Here is a 19248-nt window from a genome sequence, read left to right as displayed (position 1 = left end):
TTGAAAAAGTTTTTTATGAATAATGACTCTATTTCAGTAAGTCCCACCTGCCTCTCACAGCCCCCGACGCCTCATTGTGAGGGGCGTGAGAGGGAGGCCCTACTGTTGTCATTATCAAATATGCAAGGCACAGTTTAATTCTGCCTAGCTACAAGTGATGACACAAACATGTCACATTGCCTTGGAAAAGAGACGAGCAATCTGGTCGATTTAAAAAAAATTAAAATTAATTTTTATGTCATTAGGGAAAAATAAACTTCTGCCTAGCAACAACTTTTGATACAAACACGTCACATCACCAGTACAAAGAATACAAGCGATGGCGTTTTTTAATGCGACGGAACCTTTTTCACGCCCCCCCCAAAACTCAATTACCATTGAAAAACTGATATTTGTTTATGGATAATGACACTAATTCGAAAAACCCGCCTGCCTCACGGTTGAATTCTGCCTAGCAACAAATGATGACACAAATACATCACATGACCAGTACAAATAATACAAGAAATTGCGTTTTTATCCAATATAAAAGTTTTCACCCCCCAACTGAAATACTATTTAAAAAAACTGGTATTTATTAATTAATAATGACACTAATTCGGAAAGTCGCGCCTGCCTCTCACACCCCCTGACTTCTCACAGTGAGGGGCGTGAGAGGGAGGTGCTGCTGTGGTCATGATCAAATATGGAGGGCACAGTTTAATTCTGCCTAGCAACAAGTGATGACATTAGCATGTCACATGACCTGGGAAAAAGAGACACGCAATTCTGTTGATTTGAATTTGTTTTTTTAGTAATTTTTATGTCTTTGGTGCAAATGAAATGTTGCCTAGCAACAAGCGATGATGCAAACACGCCACATCAATAGTACAAAGAATACAAGTAATTGCTTTAACTTATGATATGTAACCCAATGTGTTGTGAGCGACATTGGTGTTACTCGGTAGTTCTCAAATGTTTTTTGTCATGCCCGTCCTAAGCGACAGAAATGTTTTCACACACCCCAAACTGAAGTCCTATTGAGAAACCTAATATGTATTTGTTTTTTTAGTTGGGAGGGGTGTGAGAGGCGCTCCACTATTTGAGAAGCACTGGTGTAACTGATGTTGTCATTATCAGATAAAGAGGGCACAGTTTAGTTCTGCCTAGCAACAAGTTGCCGTACAAAGGTGTTACATGACCAGGAAAAGGCCAATGTTCTTCAACTTCAATTTGCATGGTTTTTTTTCCTAAACATCAAAATTGTCTTGCTTTGTACAAACTCACACTTTCACTTGAAGAAAAGCAACGCCAGGCTTCAACATTGGAAACATATGAGACTGTTTCAAAATGTAATGCGAAGCGAAGTTTGATGATGATTTTTCTATGCTTACTCTTATGTGGAAATGTGAAACCAAACCCTGGTCCTGAGTTAAAATGTGTCCAGACCCCTGTTGATTCCAAATTAATGCATGGGTTAAAATGTGTTCATCTTAATGCGCAGCTTTATTACCCAAGATTGACATGGTCAGAAATTGGGTGAAAATGACAGATGCAGATATTGTGATCATTGTTGAAACATTGCTATCCAAATCTATTTCTAATGATGACATCAGCATTCTTGGATACAATGTTAATCGTACGGATAGGCCCAAGAAAGGGGGTGGCGTAGATTTTATGTAGCAAATGTTTTATCTGAATCGATTTCTAAGCTTAAGTTTTTAGCTTTGAATGTGGAACTCGTTAAGTCCCTCTCTATAACAGTTGTGGTGTGCTACAGGCCTCCTCCATCTGCCACCAAGGAATCATTGTCATCTTTAGAGCATATTTTATCCAAATTAAATTACAATGAACTTTTATTGGCCGTAAACTTAAACTGGAACTGGCTAAATGCAGTTTCTGTAAAGAGTCCTGATAAGTCTACTTTAAATGACTTAATCCTAATATACGTCCCTCATAAATTCTCATCATTGGTTGTGTTCTGCAATGATTTAAGCGATCATTGTGTTGTTGCTACCTGCAGGAAACCTAAAATCCCCAAATGCGATCCGTGTACTATTTGTAAGAGAAATTGAAAAATATTTAATGAACAAGCTTTTCATCATGATTTGCCTTTGGTTAATTGGGGGCGAATGAGTCTGCTGCCAGATGTCGAGCTGGCTTGGGCATATTTTAAGAAAAGTTGTATTGAGATTGTAAACAAACATGCTCCTATCAGGAAATTCAGAGTTAACCCTTGTGTAATGTTCATATTGTTGTTACTCAGCCAGCGTTTGTGGGTCTGATGGAACTGTTGCATTTTGTGGCTTTTAATGCCTCACAATCAAACACTTTTATGTTAAAATACTGAACAGATGTTTACCTTATCCCAATAAACATCTGGTCAGTGTTTCTGCACCTGCGGTTCCCACACAAGGTTGCAACATTGTTTGTCAACACTGTCTGCTCTCATTTTCTCGCACATTTGACCCTCTGATGTTCTGTGTACCTACACTCTGATCTCCTCCTGTCTAGGCCTGCTCTGTGTGTGTGTGTGTGTGTGTGTGTGTGTGTGTGTGTGTGTGTGTGTGTGTGTGTGGTACACAGAACATTAATTTCCACACTTCTATTAGCCCCGGATATCTTATATGTAATAGAAATGTGTAGGGCGGGTGTATGGTGTGTGGTCATTAAATATGTATTCTGATATATGTTCTTCATAGAAAATGAGCCAAAGTCAGTGAGTCTCAGTTTGAAAAATTAATTAATTGTATAGTTTTTCTTTAAATAAAAAATGAAAATGGGTCTCACAGACAATTGAACCCTTGGTTTTCTCCAGATTTGTCAGAGTCCATCCCATTCAAAGGGCGTAAGCCAGGAAAGACTATTCTACTTCTGATTGGTCTAATTTTAAATATTTAAGATAAATAAATGTAGTTCTCTTATCAAGAAGGCTATATCTCCGTCACAACTGAAAATCTCAACAATCCACAGAAATTTGGGAAAGTTATAAATAGGGATGTTTGATAATATCGGCCGATAAATGCTTTAAAATGTAATATCGGAAATTATCAGTATTGTTTTTTTTTTTTATTATCGGTATCGGCTTTTTATTTATTTTATTTTATTTTTTTAATTAATTCAACCTAAAAAACACAAGATACACTTACATTACAACCCAAAAATCCTCCCTCCCCCATTTACACTCATTCACACAAAAGGGTTGTTTATTTCTGTTATTAATATTCTGGTTCCTACGTTATATATCAATATATATCAATACAGTCTGCAAGGGATACAGTCCGTAAGCACACATGATTGTGCGTGCTGCTGGTCCACTAATCTTTAACAGTTAATTTGACTCATTTTCATTAATTACTAGTTTCTATGTAACTGTTTTTTTATTGTTTTACTTTCTTTTTTTCAAGAAAGAAAATGTTTTAAATTATTTATCTTATTTTTTATTTTTTATTTTTTTAAAAGGGACCTTCACCATACCTGGTTGTCCAAATTAGGCATAATAATGTGTTAATTCCACTACTGTATATACCGGTATCGGTTGATATCGGTATCGGTAATTAAGAGTTGGACAATATCGGAATATCGGATATTGGCAAAAAAGCCATTATCGGACATCCCTAGTTATTAAGTCTCTATCTGTAAATAGAAGACCTCAGGATCTTCCAAAACATGTTTTAAAAAACTATGTCCCTGTCTATGATAGGACCAAGGTCCTAAATAGCTTTAACAAGCATGTTGTAGCTTCTGGTTCCTTGTTTGATTCCACACGAGCAGCCCCTGTGACTCCCTGCACAGGACCTCCAATGTCTTCTGGAGAGCTTTTTAATTTTGTTCCTTTCACTGTGCAGGAAGTGCATAAAGCTCTCAAAGCTTTAGATCACAATAAACCCCCTGGACCAGACTTGATAGAGCCCTACTTCTTGAAAATAACAGCTGATTGTGTAGCACAACCTCTTATGGTTATTTTCACTCTTTCAATCCAAAACAAAGAAATCCCACTCGTTTGGAAGTCAGCTTTTGTTACCCCTTTATTCAAATGACGTGATGAATATCAAATTTGTGCGATTTGTCAAAAGTGCTTGAATATTATGTCTGTGATCAACTAAAAAAGTTCCTGTACTCTAACAAACTTATTTCTAAACTTCATTCCGGCTTCAGGAAAAAGCACAGTACCATTACGGCTGCTACCAAAGTGATAAATGATATACTTGTTGCTCTTGGTAAAAAAAAAACAATATTGTGCTTCCCTCTTTATTGATCTGTCAAATGTTTTTGACACTGTGGATCATGCTATTTTAAAGCACAGGCTTCTTTGTTTAGGGCAGGGGTGCTCACACTTTTTCTGCAGGCGAGCTACTTTTCAATTGATCAAGTCGTGGGGATCTACCTCATTCATATATATAATTTATATTTACTTATTTATGAAATATATGTTTTTGTTAACAAGTTAAAGGTGTTTAATGATAATGCAAGCATGTTTAACACATATAGTTAATATTGTTAATACATTAAAGGTGTTTAATGATAATACAAGTATGTTTAATACATATAGTTAATATTGTTAACAAGTTAAAGGTGTTTAAAGATAATGCAAGCATGTTTAACACATATAGTTAATATTGTTAACAAGTTAAAGGTGGTTAAAAATAATACAAGCATGTTTAACACAAATAGTTAATATTATTAACAACTTAAAGGTGGTTAAAGATAAAACAAGCATGTTTAACACATATAGTTAATATTGTTAACTTAAAGGTGGTTAAAGATAATACAAGCATGTTTAACACATATAGTTAATATTGTTAACAACTTAAAGGTGGTTAAAGATAATACAAGCATGTTTAACACATATAGTTAATATTGTTAACAACTTAAAGGTGGTTAAAGATAATACAAGCATGTTTAACACATATAGATTCCTTTCTTTCATGAAGACAAGAATATAAGTTGGTGTATTACCTGATTGTGAAGACTTGCATTGATTGGAATCAGACAGTGGTGATGATAACGTCCGCATTTTCGAATGGAGGGAAAAAAAAGTCCTCCTTTCTGTCCAATACCACATGAAAGTGGTTGGTTTTTGGCATCTTATTTGTCCAGCTTCCGTACTCCTTTGTATACACTTTACAAGAAATACATTGTCGGCAAACTCTGTAGCTTGCTAGCTTGTGCACGCCAGCTTTCTGGGACTCTTATTTTGGTAGCGCAGGCAGGATGAAGCAGAGCTTTTATTGTGCAACTGTGCAGTCGGTCTTTGGAGTTTTGACGACAGGTACGGCGCCAGAGTCTGTTGAAATAAAGTGTTTCTCGCCTTCCAGTCGGTAATTTTAATGAGCTGGCAGCAGCCAGTGTCATCTCAGAAGACCCTCGGGTGCCGTGAATGTCAATCAAGTGACGAAAGTGACGTCATAGTGAAGATTTATGATCGCTCATTTTTAGGACTATTTTTTTAATGCCTGGCTGGTGATCGACTGACACACCCTCCGAGATCGACCGGTAGATCGCGATCGACGTAATGAGCACCCCTGGTTTAGGGCTATCCAATCATGTTGTTTCCTGGTTCACAAATTATTTGAGTGGCAGGAGCCAGTGTATTAAATGTGACTTCTGATTTTTAAAATGTCCATAAGGGAGTGCCACATGGTTCAATATTAGGCCCCTCCTGTTCATCATGTACAGTGCAAGCCAAAAGTTTGGCCACACCTTCTCATTCAATGGGTTTTCTTTATTGTCATGACTATTTATATTGTAGATTGTCACTGAAGGCATCAAAACTATGAATGAACACATGTGGAGTTATGTACTTAACAAAAAAAGGTAAATGAACTGAAAACATGTTTTATATTCTCGTTTCTTCAAAATAGCCACCCTTTGCTCTGATTACTGTTTTGCACACTCTTGGCATTCTCTGGACGAGCTTCAAGAGGCAGTCACCTGAAAGGGTTTTCACTTCACAAATGTCACAGTTTTGATGCCTTCAGTGACAATCTACAATGTAAATAGTCATGAAAATAAAGTAAAAGCATTGAAATGAGAAGGTGTGTGCAAACTTTTGGCCTGCACTGTATATTAACGAATTAGGACAAAATGTGTGTGACGCTAATGTAATTTTTTTTTTTACGCCGATGACTTAATAATTTACAGTTTTGGTGTGAACCCTGCTAAACCTATAGAATTTCTGCAGATCTTTTGATGTGTCCAGCACACATGTCTGCAGCTAAAACTAGTCCTCAATGCTGAAAAGACAAACCTAATGTTCTTTTCAAACACTAAGAATGTTCCTCAATCTATCCCCTTAGTGTCCACTCTTGAGGGAAATGTCATAGAGGTGGTTAGACTTAGAATTAGACAAACTTATTTGATCCACAAGGGAAATTGTTCCACGCAGTAGCTCAGTTACAAAGGATGGAAAGGGTAAGGATGGAAAGGATAATGCAGGTATAAAGTAGAGTAAAAATGTACCATAGTAGCAATATAAAATATAACAGATAGGTAATATTTACATATTATTAAATACCTCTGTATTTTGCTGGATGACTCCCTGACTTTCAAGACCCATATAGACCATCTTGTGCAAAAACTTAAACTCATGTTGGGCTTTTTCTTTCGAAATCAATTTTGTCACTGCAGCATTCATATCTCTTTTAGACTATGGAGACCTGAACATGAATGCCTACGCTCAATGTCTACATAGGGTTGACAATGTATTGTACAACTAACTGTAGAGCCTTGACTTATCATTTTGAGTTGTATTCTCGAGTGGGATGGCCTTCTTTGTCCTCCGAGAGGCTGGGTCATTGGTATACTTTTATTTATAAGGCAATGCTGGGTCTACTGCCCTCCTCCAGGAGGAGTGTTGACTCTTATTGTTTGCGTTCAAATGATCATTTGTTGCTCAAGGTTCAAGGTTCAAGGTTCAACTTCATTGTCCCCGCGGGGAAATTTGTCTTGGGCACAGTGCATCATTGCTTTCTTAACATACACAAAAACAACAAAACAAAAACACAAGCACAGACACAACCAGAACCAGACAATTAACATTTAAACATCAGAACATGGAGCTTGATAGACATAGGTGGCACTTTGATGTAGGCATAAAATCTACAGTATGGAGATAAAGATAAAGTACCAGTGTGCATTGCACTAGAGCTCATGGATAAAGTGCTGTGTGCTAAAGTGCTTAGTTCTAAAGTGCTATGTGCTAAAGTGCTATGTGCTAAAAAAGTGCTAACCTATGTATTAACATTCTATTGCACATTGTTGGTCAGCTTAATGGAGGCTGGGACAAATGATAATTTAAGGCGGTTAGATTTGCATAGTGGGACCCGGAGTCTTCTCCCTGATGGCAGGGTTCCATATTCAGGGAAGAGTGGGTGTTGTGAGTTGGAAATAATTTTCTTAGCTTTTTTCCTAACTGCCTGCTCATAGATGCTCTGTATAGGCTCATATTCTTTCCTCCCTACGATTTTCATTACCGTTTTATGCATGCTGGCCAGTTTGCTTTTTAGCTTAACGGTTAGGTTGCCAAACCATGAGGTGATCCCGTATCTAATGATGCTCTCTACAATGGCACGGTAGAAAATCATCATGATGTGGCTGCTTACGCCGTACAATCTTAATCTTCGCAAAAAATATAGCCTCTGTTGCAGTCTATTGCACAGTTTGTCAATATGTGTCTTTCAGCAGAGAAGATTATCAATATGAACCCCTAAATATTTATATGAGGATACCTGGGTGATTTCCTGATTTTTGATGACCACTGGCTCATGGTCAGTCACTTTCCTCGGATCCAAAACCATTTCCTGTGTCTTGGTCACATTTAGAATAAGATGGTTGGTATCACACCACCTAATAAATAGGTCTATCTCGTCTTGGTACACAGAGGGGTCCGTATCCTTGTGTAGAAGGCTTAGAAGCACGGTATCGTCCGCAAATTTCACCATGTAATTGCTAGGATGCACAGTCCTACAATCATTGGTGTACAATGTAAACAGTGTTGGTGATACAACGCAACCCTGTGGGACGCCTGTGTTGCAGTGTTTGGTGTCTGACAGTGTTCTGTGGACCTTCACTTGCTGTGTTCTGTTTGTTAAAAAAGAGTGGAACCATTTGATCAAGGTGGAGTTTACACCCATGTCTTTGAGCTTCTCCAAGAGTATGTGAATTTTCACTGTATTAAAAGCTGAGCTGAAATCAACAAATAAAATTCTAGCATAAGCTTTTGTGTTCTCAAGGTGCTTGGAGATAAAGTGCAAGGTGCTCACTGTTCCATTTGCCCGTCCAGAACTGGGCAAAAGGGCTTTTGTTTACGCTGCTCCTTTTACATGGAACATGTTGCTAAAAAAGACTGGAAATTAACTGAACATATTTCATTGAACGCTTTTAAGTGCCGATTGAGAGCACTTGAGATGACGTTTTTAAATTGTAACTGTTTTTCTTAATGTGTATGACATGTATTTTTATGTAACTAGGGTTGTACGGTATACCGGTACTGGTATAGTATCGCGGTACTAATGAATCAAAAATTTACTATACTCTGTTTGAAAATTACTGGTTCCCAGGGCATGACGTCGCAACGTCACGTCATGACATTGCTGGTCTTACGAGCAGAGGAGCATGTTCGGCAGTGCACAATCACGGAGTACTTACAAGCAGACACAGTGTGTAGACAGAAAAGGGAGAATGGACGCATTATGGCCTAAAAACTAAAGATAAACTTGAAGCTATAACTCTGAAACAAATAGGTGCTTTAAAACATGGCGCCGAATGTCCATCGCAGTTGTCAGTGTTTTAGCTACTTCTAAATCACTAATCCTCGCCTCCATGGCGACGAATAAAGTACGTTTCTTACAAGTATCATCTCTGCAGGACGAGGAATAGCTAAACGTGCTTCACTACACACCGTAGGAGGATATGATAGCTAACCGCAAGCTAGCACCCTGAATGTAAACAAATGCCATGGGTGGATCCACACCTGACATTCACTGTAATGATACCAAGTACAATAGCGCATCTAGTCGATACTACTATTATTACATCGATGTGTAATTTTTTCCTTCTTTTAAAATGTATATTATGTTTATAAACTCAGGAAACACGTCATGAGGACTTTGAATATGACCAATGTATGATCCTCTAACTACTTGGTATCGGATCGATACCCAAATTTGTGGTATCATCCAAAACTAATGTAAAGTATACAAACAACAGAAGAATAAGTGATTATTACATTTTAACAGAAGTGTGGATAGAACATGTTAAAAGAGAAAATAAGCAGATATTAACAGTAAATTAACAAGTGGATTAATAATCAATTTTTACAGTTTGTCCCTCATAATTTTGACAAAATAATAAAATGAGAAATAACACAATATGTTACTGCATATGTCAGCAGACTAAATTAGGAGCCTTTGTTTGCTTACTGACTACTAAAAGACAAGTTGTCTAGTATGTTCACTATTTTATTTAAGGACAAAATTGAAACATATGTTTAATGTACCGTAAGATTTTTTTGTTAAAATAAAGCCAATAATGCAATTTTTTTGTAGTCCTCCTTATTTAGAAAAATACCGAAAAGTATCAAAATACATTTAGGTACCGGTACCGGTACTAAAATATTGGTATCAGGACAGCACTATATGTAACTGTATCTTTTGCTGCCTCTTGGCCAGGAATCCCTTGAAAAATAGTTTTTTTTAATCTCAATTGGACTTTCCTGGTTAAATAAAGGTTAAATAATTTTTATTTTAAAGGGCAACTTAAAGGGTGCCCGACTGAAGTGGTGGAAAAGTGATATTTTTCTGTATTTTTTTGTAGTCCATCAGCCTGATCGAGCGTGGCAACCCATCCCGCAGCCTGGAGCAGGTGTGCCGGTGGGCCAACACGCAGCAGCGCGGCGACCCCGACCACGCCGAGTACCACGATCACGCCATCTTCCTCACAAGGCAAGATTTTGGTCCCGCAGGTATGCAAGGTACTGTATTCTCTCTCGATCGAGGCCTGTGCAGACTGAGTGCTCTATTCTGCTTCCATTCTCAAAGGGGTTCCAGTCTTTGCCCAGGTAAGACTTCACAATGGCAGCGGGAGGCCGCCAGCATTGAAAAAAAAAAAAAAAACATTTAGCAGGCGGCCCTCCGGAACATTGCCTGTGGGACATTGACGCCCCCTCTTGGACATGAAAAATTAATTTTTGAGGGGGCCTTTTTGGCATGTAGAGAAAAATCAGACCTTTTTCATGCGCTATAATGATTTCAAAATAAAGTACTGTGATGCTAACATTACATGTATGTCAACAGGATGAGTTCATACATGTTCAGAGAGAACAAAACTGACAAAGGGAATTCATTTTTGCATATTACAAGAAGCAAAAATGACATTAACAAAGTAAGCAGGACTGTTAGTTGGTCAGCTAGTATGTTAATTAAATTAAATTAAATTAAATTAAATTGAATTACCACTGATAGTCACACACACACTAGGTGTGGTGATATTACTCTCTGCGTTTGACCCATCCCCTTGTTCCACCCCCTGGGAGGTGAGGGGAGCAGTGAGCAGCAGCGGCAGCCGTGCTCGGGAATCATTTTGGTGACTTAACCCCCAATTCCAACCCTTGATAATGAGTGCCAAGCAGGGAGGTAATGGCTCCCATTTTTATAGTCTTTGGTATGACTCGGCCGGGGTTCGAACTCACGACCTACCAATCTCAGGGCGGACACTCTAACCACTAGGCCACTGAGCATGTTAGCTAGCTAGTTAGCCATGGAAAACAATATGAATAAACATGTGGATTGTTTTCATTAAAAATAGTAGAAGCAAAATTATCTGGTTGAATAGCTAGTTAGTAGAATTAAACAAAAATATGGTAAAATGGTACAATTGTATTCGCGACAGGCAGTTCGTTTTTTAGCTAGTATTTTAGCTTGATAGATATGGATCAATATTTCAATAAATGTTTTATGGTATAAATATAAAATGTTTACTTAATAAACTTCACACTATCAGCCAAATAGATATCTAGTTAGTTATTACAGTAAAACAACAATTTTAAAACAGTTCCTCACGAAACACTGTAGTGGATTGACACTTGAGTAAATTATGAAAAGCTTGAATTTAGTTAGCTTTCTTGGTTTTCTATTAGAGCTTTTTTGCAGAACTACTTTATATAGTTAGCTAGCTAGCTTCCAAGTTAGTTGGCGCATTTGTTGTGATAACCAAACTGCAGAAAGTGCGGATCCGAATTCCACAAAAGCTGCAGAAAAAAACAATGAGTTAGTAGTTAGCTAGTTGGCTACAAAAATATGTAGATAAAAGTGGATTATTTTCACTATGTTAAAAAGGGAACAGTTCAATTATAGTTAACTAGTTTGAAGAATCAGACATAAACTTCATCACCCAGTCAGTAGGTGAATTAGCTCGTTCGTTAGCAGATTGGCTAGTCATCACATGCAAAAAAAAGTAGTTAGCTCGCTTGCAAGGAAGGCATTTAGCAGTTAGCCGGTTGGCTACAAAAAATATATACCGTATTTTTCGGAGTATAAATCGCTCCGGAGTATAAGTCGCACCGGTCGAAAATGCATAATAAAGAAGGAAAAAACATATATAAGTCACATTTTTTAGGGAAATTTATTTGATAAAACCCAACACCAAGAATAGACATTTGAAAGGCAATTTAAAATAAATAAAGAATAGTGAACAACAGGTTGAATAAGTGTACGTTATATGAGGCATAAATAACCAAGTGAGAACGTGCCTGGTATGTTAACGTAACATATTATGGTAAGAGTCATTCAAATAACTATAACATATAGAACATGCTGTATGTTTACCAAACAATCTGTCACTCCTAATCGCTAAATCCCATGAAATCTTATACGTCTAGTCTCGTACGTGAATGAGCTAAATAATATTATTTGATATTTTACGGTAATGTGTTAATAATTTCACACATAAGTCGCTCCTGAGTATAAGTCGCACCCCCGGCCAAACTATGAAAAAAACTCCGATTTATAGTCCGAAAAATACGGTAGATAAAAGTGGATTATTTTCACCATGTCAAAAATGGTAACAGTTTAATTATAGTTAACTAGTTTGCAGAATCAGACATAAACTAATTGGTGAATTAGCTCGTTCGTTAGCCTATTAGCTAGTCATCACATGCAAAAAAAAGTAGTTAGCTAGCTTGCAAGGAAGGCATTTAGCAGTTAGCTGGTTGGCTACAAAAATATGTAGATAAAAGTGGATTATTTTCACTATGTCAAAAATGGTAACAGTTGAATTATTGTTAACGAGTTTGCAGAATCAGACATAAACTTCATCACCCAGTCAGTAGGTGAATTAGCTTGTTTGTTAGCCTATTAGCTAGTCATCACATGCAAAAAAAGTAGTTAGCTAGCCTGCAAGAGAGTTAGTAACATGTTCCCAGAGAACAAAACCCTCTCTGTGCACAAGTTCAACGCCCGGCCGTGACCTCTTTGTATATTTTCAAGCACACATGTCATATTTAGTTGACTATACCTGCCGGGCTGGTTGCACCTACGCATGTTGCCGTGGCGACGGCCGTGTTGTGGTCACAACAAGGCGCGTCCCTCCAGTGTCTCGGCAGCACTATTTTTGGGAAAGGGGTCTCGTCCTCCTTAAGTAGACATTGCACGGGCTTGTCAAAGTTTGACTACGTTGGCAGTATTACACAAAAACTACTTAAGCAGTTCCCACGGAACTTCCTAGAAACGTGGCGCCGGGCCAAGGAAAGCCCAATGAAATGTCGCTGCGGCTTAATTTATTCCCCCTATTACATCAATGAAAAAACTTCTGGCAAGGTAGCTAGCGCGGAGATCTGTATTTATTTTACAATTACTAGAAACATTTTTGGAATACACAAACACTAGAGCAGTGGTTCTCAAACTTTTTTTGTCATCCCCCACTTTGGATAAGGGGGAGTTTTCAAGCCCCACCTGCCCCCATCGCCCCAACAGAACGCTAATGCCAAGCTTAACATTTTAAAATTTATTGAACATCAAGTAACATCAAGTTGTATACATTCAAACTCAATAACATAAAATAACATCAAGTTCAATAATAAATAAAATAACTGTGCAGCTGTGGTATAACTTGCATCAAGTTCAATAATAAATAAAATAACTTGCATCAAGTTCAATAATAAATAAAACAAGTGTTATAACTTTTATCAAGTTCAATAATAATAGTTAGAAAAGTGTCTAATAATCGTGTTCTTTGAGGAAACTGTCCATTATCTTGAACAGCTCATCAGCAGTGGCTCTATTTTTTATGTATTTGCAAAACAGCAAATCCTCGCACAGTGACTCGCCATTCACAAAGCGGACGTATGCGATGAGCAGGCAGTCTTTATTGCTGTCAGTAGCTTCGTCCACTTGTAAAGCAAAACGACTTTCTTTTAATTTGTCTCCGAGTTGTTCCTCAAGATCACTTGCAATGTCGCATATACGTCTCGCAACTGTGTCGTTTGACAGTGGGACAGCTTTTAATTTTGCTGCGCTTGTTTCGTCAAGCATGACTGACACCATGTCTATTGCAGCGGGGAGAATGAGCTGCTCAGCAATTGTGTGTGGTTTTTTGCATTGTGCAACTCTGTATGCAACTCTATATGAAGCCATTACTCTATATGAGCGTTACTGTTTACTGATGCAGCTTTTACCATGCGCTTCTCCTGTTGACGGTACTCTGACAGTTTTCTTTGAAAGAAATCAAGTGGCTTATTGACGTGATTGGGGTGTGTGGTTTCGAGGTGTCTCTTTAATTTGTTGGGTCTCATGCTGTCTACTGCTAGCGGTTTTAGACACAGAACACACAGGGGTCTCTCCTCTGCCCCCACCACCGCTGCCGTGAATCCAAGAGCAAGATACCCTTCATCATATTTTCTTTTCGGTTGGCTTTTTGGTTGATTAGGCCCGTCAGATTTTTGTTTCTCTGCAGGCGCTGGCTCTGGCTCGACGACCTTTGAGGTGCGAGTCACAAATTTATCCATTTTGTGTAATTGTGGTCCACACATTAGCCTGCTACCCATCCGCGCAAAAGTTTGTTCCGCTTAGCCCCGCCCCCATTAGTTACTGTTGCTATGTCTGTCAAACTTTCGCTCCGACCTAGAAATTTAAAGCCTACAGGAAAAACAAGTAATTTACATGTATTTATATAGCGGATTTCACAGACAGAATCACAAAGTGATTTACAGTGTGTATAGAAAATGAAAGCATAGTAAAAAAAAATCTAAGAATATAATGAAAAAAAAAATTTTTTTTAAAGTGAAATGTCCTCCCGTTCCTCGCGCCCCACCTGTCATGTCTCTATTCCCCACCAGTGGGGCGCGCCCCACACTTTGAGAAACGCTGCACTAGAGTCATATTGTCAGGTTGTTTGTTTGTTAATAGCTAACGTAACACTGTTTATTTTTTGATTTTTTTAGTTCTAGATATTAGTCTATTAACTCGGCTGAACAGTTTATTATTTGTTTGCGTGTTTGTTACAGAAATAGAATTAGATAAAGGTATGAGTTGTTTTAAATTGAGCAGTTTTCCTTAATAGAGTTGCAGACATTGCATTATTTGGGTACTTATTTAGCCAGCTAGCAAGTTTACTTAGTGTTGTACTTAGGTAACTAAATATTAATAGCGCGGAGATCTGTATTTATTTTACAATTATTAGAAACATTCTTGGAATACACAAACACTATAGTCATATTGTCAGGTTGTTTGTTTGTTAATAGCTAACGACACACTATTTTTATTTTTTAGTTCAAGATGCTATTTTATTAAATCAGCTGAACAGTTTATTATTTGTTTGCGTGCTTGTTACAGAAATAGAACCAGATAAAGGTATTAGTTGTTTTAAATTGAGCAGTTTTCCTTTATAGAGTTACAGACATCGCATTATTTGGGTACTTATTTAGCCAGCTAGCTAGTTTACTTAGTGTTTTGCTTAGGTAACTAAATATTACTAGCGCGGAGATCTGTATTTATTTTAAAATTATTAGAAACATTCTTGGAATACACAAACACTACAGTCATATTGTCAGGTTGTTTGTAGCTAACGTCACACTATTTATTTATTTTTTTTTTTAGTTCTAGATATTAGTCTATTAACTCAGCTGAACAGCTTATTATTTGTTTGCGTGTTTGTTACAGAAATAGTACCAGATAAAGGTATGAGTTGTTTTAAATTGAGCAGTTTTCCTTTATATCGCATTATTTGGGTACTTATTTAGCCAGCTAGCTAGTTTACTTAATGTTTTGCTTGTGTAACTAAATATTACTAGCGCGGAGATCTGTATTTATTTTACAATTACTAGAAACATTCTTGGAATACAAAAACACTACAGTCATATTGTCAGGTTGTTTGTTTGTTAATAGCTAACGTCACACTATTTATTTATTTATTTTTTAGTTCTAGATATTAGTCTATTAACTCAGCTGAACAGTTTATTATTTGTTTGCGTGTTTGTTACAGAAAAAGAACCAGATAAAGGTATGAGTTGTTTTAAATTGAGCAGTTTTCCTTTATAGAGTTGCAGACGTCGCATTATTTTGGTACTTATTTAGCCAGCTAGCTAGTTTACTTTGTGTTTTGCTTAGGTAACTAAATATTCAGTTCATTTGTCAGCTAGTTAGTGCGCTGAAAATGTGAAGATAATGGAATTATGTACTGATAAAGTAATCCCTCATCCCTCATCCCACTAATTTGGCAGTTAGCTCGTTCGCGTGGTAGCTAGCGCGTCAGTTGATTTGTTAGCTCGTGAGTTACGACAAAAAGCTGCATGATGATAATCATTTTGTTGTTATCTCACTGTTCTTGTAGAATTCATTCAACTTTATAACTGATTTTCACAAAAACGCTCCAGCCCTCTCGCGACCCCGAAAAGGACAAGCGGTAGAAAATGGATGGATGGACGGAGCTGTGTTGTGTGAGCTAAGGAAATTATTAAAATGAATAGTCATCCAGTCAGTTTGCTAGTTCAGTTTGTTGGCTAGTTAGTATGTGACAAAAAATCTGTCTAAAGGAAAAAAAATTGGAGGAAAAAAATGTTTCCTTAGCGTTATTTTAGCTAAGTTTGTTAGCTATCTGGTAAGTTAGCATGTAAATTAACCTTACAATTACATGGACAGTCGATAATTTACTGTCTTAAATATTAAGTTCATTTGTCAGCTAGTTAGTGCGCTGAAAATGTGAAGATAATGGAATGAATTACTCATAAAGTAATAATGTAATCTCCGGTGTAAACATCCCACTAATTTGGCAGTTAGCTCGTTCGCGTGGTAGCTAGCTCGTCAGTTGGTTTGTTAGCTCGTGAGTTACGACAAAAAGCTGCACGATGATAATAATTTTGTTGTTATCGCACTGTTCTTGTAGAATTCATTCAACTTTATAACTGATTTTCACAAAAACGCTCCAACACTCTCGCAACCCCAAAAGGGACAAGCGGTAGGAAATGGATGGATGGACGGAGCTGTGTTGTGTGAGCTAAGGAAATTATTAAAATGAATAGTCATCCAGTCAGTTAGCTTGTTCAGTTTGTTGGCTAGTTAGTAAGTGACAAAAAATCTGTCTAAAGGAAAAAAATGTTTTCTTATCGTTATTTTAGCTAAGTTTGTTAGCTATCTGGTAAGTTAGCATGTGAATTAACCTTACAATTACATGGACAGTCGATAATTTACTGTCTTAAATATTAAGTTAATTTGTCAGCTAGTTAGTGCGCTGAAAATGTGAAGATAATGGAATGAATTACTGATAAAGTAATAATGTAATCTCCGGTGTAAACATCCCACTAATTTGGCAGTTAGCTCGTTCGCATGGTAGCTAGCTCGTCAGTTGATTTGTTAGCTCGTGAGTTACGACAAAAAGCTGCATGATGATAATAATTTTGTTGTTATCGCACTGTTCTTGTAGAATTCATTCAACTTTATAACTGATTTTCACAAAAACGCTCCAGCACTCTCGCAACCCCGAAAGGGACAAGCGGTAGAAAATGGATGGATGGACGGAGCTGTGTTGTGTGAGCTAAGGAAATTATTAAAATGAATAGTCATCCAGTCAGTTAGCTAGTTCAGTTTGTTGACTAGTTAGTATAATACAAAAAATCTGTCTAAAGGAAAAAAAATTGGAGGAAAAAAATGTTTTCTTAGCGTTATTTTAGCTAAGTTTGTTAGCTATCTGGTAAGTTAGCATGTAAATTAGCTTTACAATTACATGGACAGTCGATAATTTACTGTCTTAAATATTAAGTTCATTTGTCAGCTAGTTAGTGCGCTGAAAATGTGAAGATAATGGAATGAATTACTGATAAAGTAATAATGTAATCTCCGGTGTAAACATCCTACTAATTGGGCAGTTAGCTCGTTCGCGTGGTAGCTAGCTCGTCAGTTGGTTTGTTAGCTCGTGAGTTACGACAAAAAGCTGCACGATGATAATAATTTTGTTGTTATCGCACTGTTCTTTCAGAATTCATTCAACTTTATAACTGATATTCATAAAAACGCACCAGCCCTCTCGCGACCCCGAAAGGGACAAACGGTAGAAAATGGATGGATGGATGGATGGACTGAGGTGTGTTGTCTGAGCTAAGGAAATTATTCAAATGAATAGTCATCCAGTCAGTTAGCAAAATAAGTTTGTTGGCTAGTTAGTATGTGATAAAAAAAATATGTCTAAAGGAAAAAATAATTGGAGGAAAACATTTTAGCTATGTTTGTTAGCTATCTGGTAAGTTAGCATGTAAGTTAGCCTTACAATTACATGGGAAATCAATAATTTACTGACTCACCTTGGTATTAATTTCCATCCATCCATCCATTTTCTACCGCTTATTCCCTTTTGGGGTCGCGGGGGGCGCTGGAGCCTATCTCAGCTACAATCGGGCGGAAGGCGGGGTACACCCTGGACAAGTCGCCACCTCATCGCAGGGCCAACACTGATAGACAGACAACATTCACACTCACATTCACACACTAGGGCCAATTTTAGTGTTGCCAATCAACCTATCCCCAGGTGCATGTCTTTGGAGGTGGGAGGAAGCCGTAGTACCCGGAGGGAACCCACGCAGTCACGGGGAGAACATGCAAACTCCACACAGAAAGATCCGGAGCCTGGAATTGAACCCCAGACTACTCAGCAACTTCGTATTGTGAGGCAGACGCACTAACCCCTCTTCCACCGTGCTGCCCTTTAATTTAACCAGTGTAATTTTAAACCACTTTACTTAGTTTTAAAATGTGCTTAACAGAGAATTTTCCCCCTCACTGTTGCATTAATAGAGCAGAATGATCGTTTGCTAGCTCGTTAGCTCATTCAAGGTTTATCATAAAAAAGGGACTTTAGGTTGTAGGAATTACTAAAAGTAAATATGGTGAAACATTTCTAGTGTTGTTGACTACTACATTCTGCAAAATGTTTTTTAATGCTTTCAAACAAAACAGTATGTTGACTTTAAGCTGTACTGCTGTTGCTGCTGCTGCATTTTTATAATTTTGCTTCCATATTGTGCTGAAGTACGTCTATCCTTGGAAATGCCCTGGCTGTATATATAATACTGTAAGTACCGGCTGGACAAAAGAGCTGCACTGCATTCATGTCAAGCGCAAGCAAAGCTACATCAACAACTCAATCTTTTCCCCTTCACATTGGCTTGTCATATCTGCTATCTTCCACCTTTTTGCTGCTTTTTAGCTGCATGCCAAAAAAGTCTTCTTCTCAAGGCTATGAAGAAGCTGCAAAATAAAAAGCCGAGTATCGCTGCACACCTCTTGATCGAGTTTTATGTCACGAATGTCAATGTTCTTTGCTTTGTCGTGTGGTGGTGGTGTTTTTTTTATTTTATTTGAATTGTCATGATAATGTTGCACAGGCAAAAAGGTGTCAGGGCTGACAAGCTCGCTGTGTTGCTAGCATGAACACTGCTTTCAAGGCATTTCTACTCGTATTTTAACCAGCACACGCCAAATTTGATGAAAAAAATGATTACTTTGATCAAAGAATATATTAGAAATATTATAATAATACAGAGTATTTAAAAAAAAATGTATATAAAATATTTTGTAATAATAAAAATAAAATAAAAACTCAAAACCAACACAAAATGCACTTTAAGAAAACAGGTAAGATGCATTATGTAGTTCAGTTGTGTTACATAATAATGTTAAAAAATTAACGTAAGTAATAAGAAAATATGTATTCAAAAACTAAAAAAATTAATTATATAATTTAAAACAGATATTCTTTGTATAATTAATCAATCAATCAATCAAT

At 37.3% G+C, this 19248-nt stretch overlaps 1 protein-coding gene across 2 annotated transcripts in view; it reads left to right on the top strand.

Moving 5' to 3' along the window:
* Window positions 1-19248, top strand: part of adamts14 (ADAM metallopeptidase with thrombospondin type 1 motif, 14) — a 101230-nt gene that overhangs the window by 47597 nt on the left and 34385 nt on the right. Inside the window, exon 6 of one of the 2 annotated variants that reach the window (XM_061966575.2) lies at window positions 9796-9943. In XM_061966575.2, coding sequence (XP_061822559.2) covers window positions 9796-9943 — 148 coding nt within the window. Of the gene's footprint in view, window positions 1-9795; window positions 9953-19248 lie in introns of both variants that reach the window. The other variant, XM_061966573.2, reaches the window with a different exon arrangement.

This window comes from Nerophis lumbriciformis, linkage group LG11, assembly GCF_033978685.3.
Source record: "Nerophis lumbriciformis linkage group LG11, RoL_Nlum_v2.1, whole genome shotgun sequence".
NCBI classification, from domain to species: Eukaryota; Metazoa; Chordata; class Actinopteri; order Syngnathiformes; family Syngnathidae; genus Nerophis; species Nerophis lumbriciformis.
Note: the sequence above shows the minus strand (reverse complement) of the source record. Positions and strands in the feature narration are given on the sequence as shown.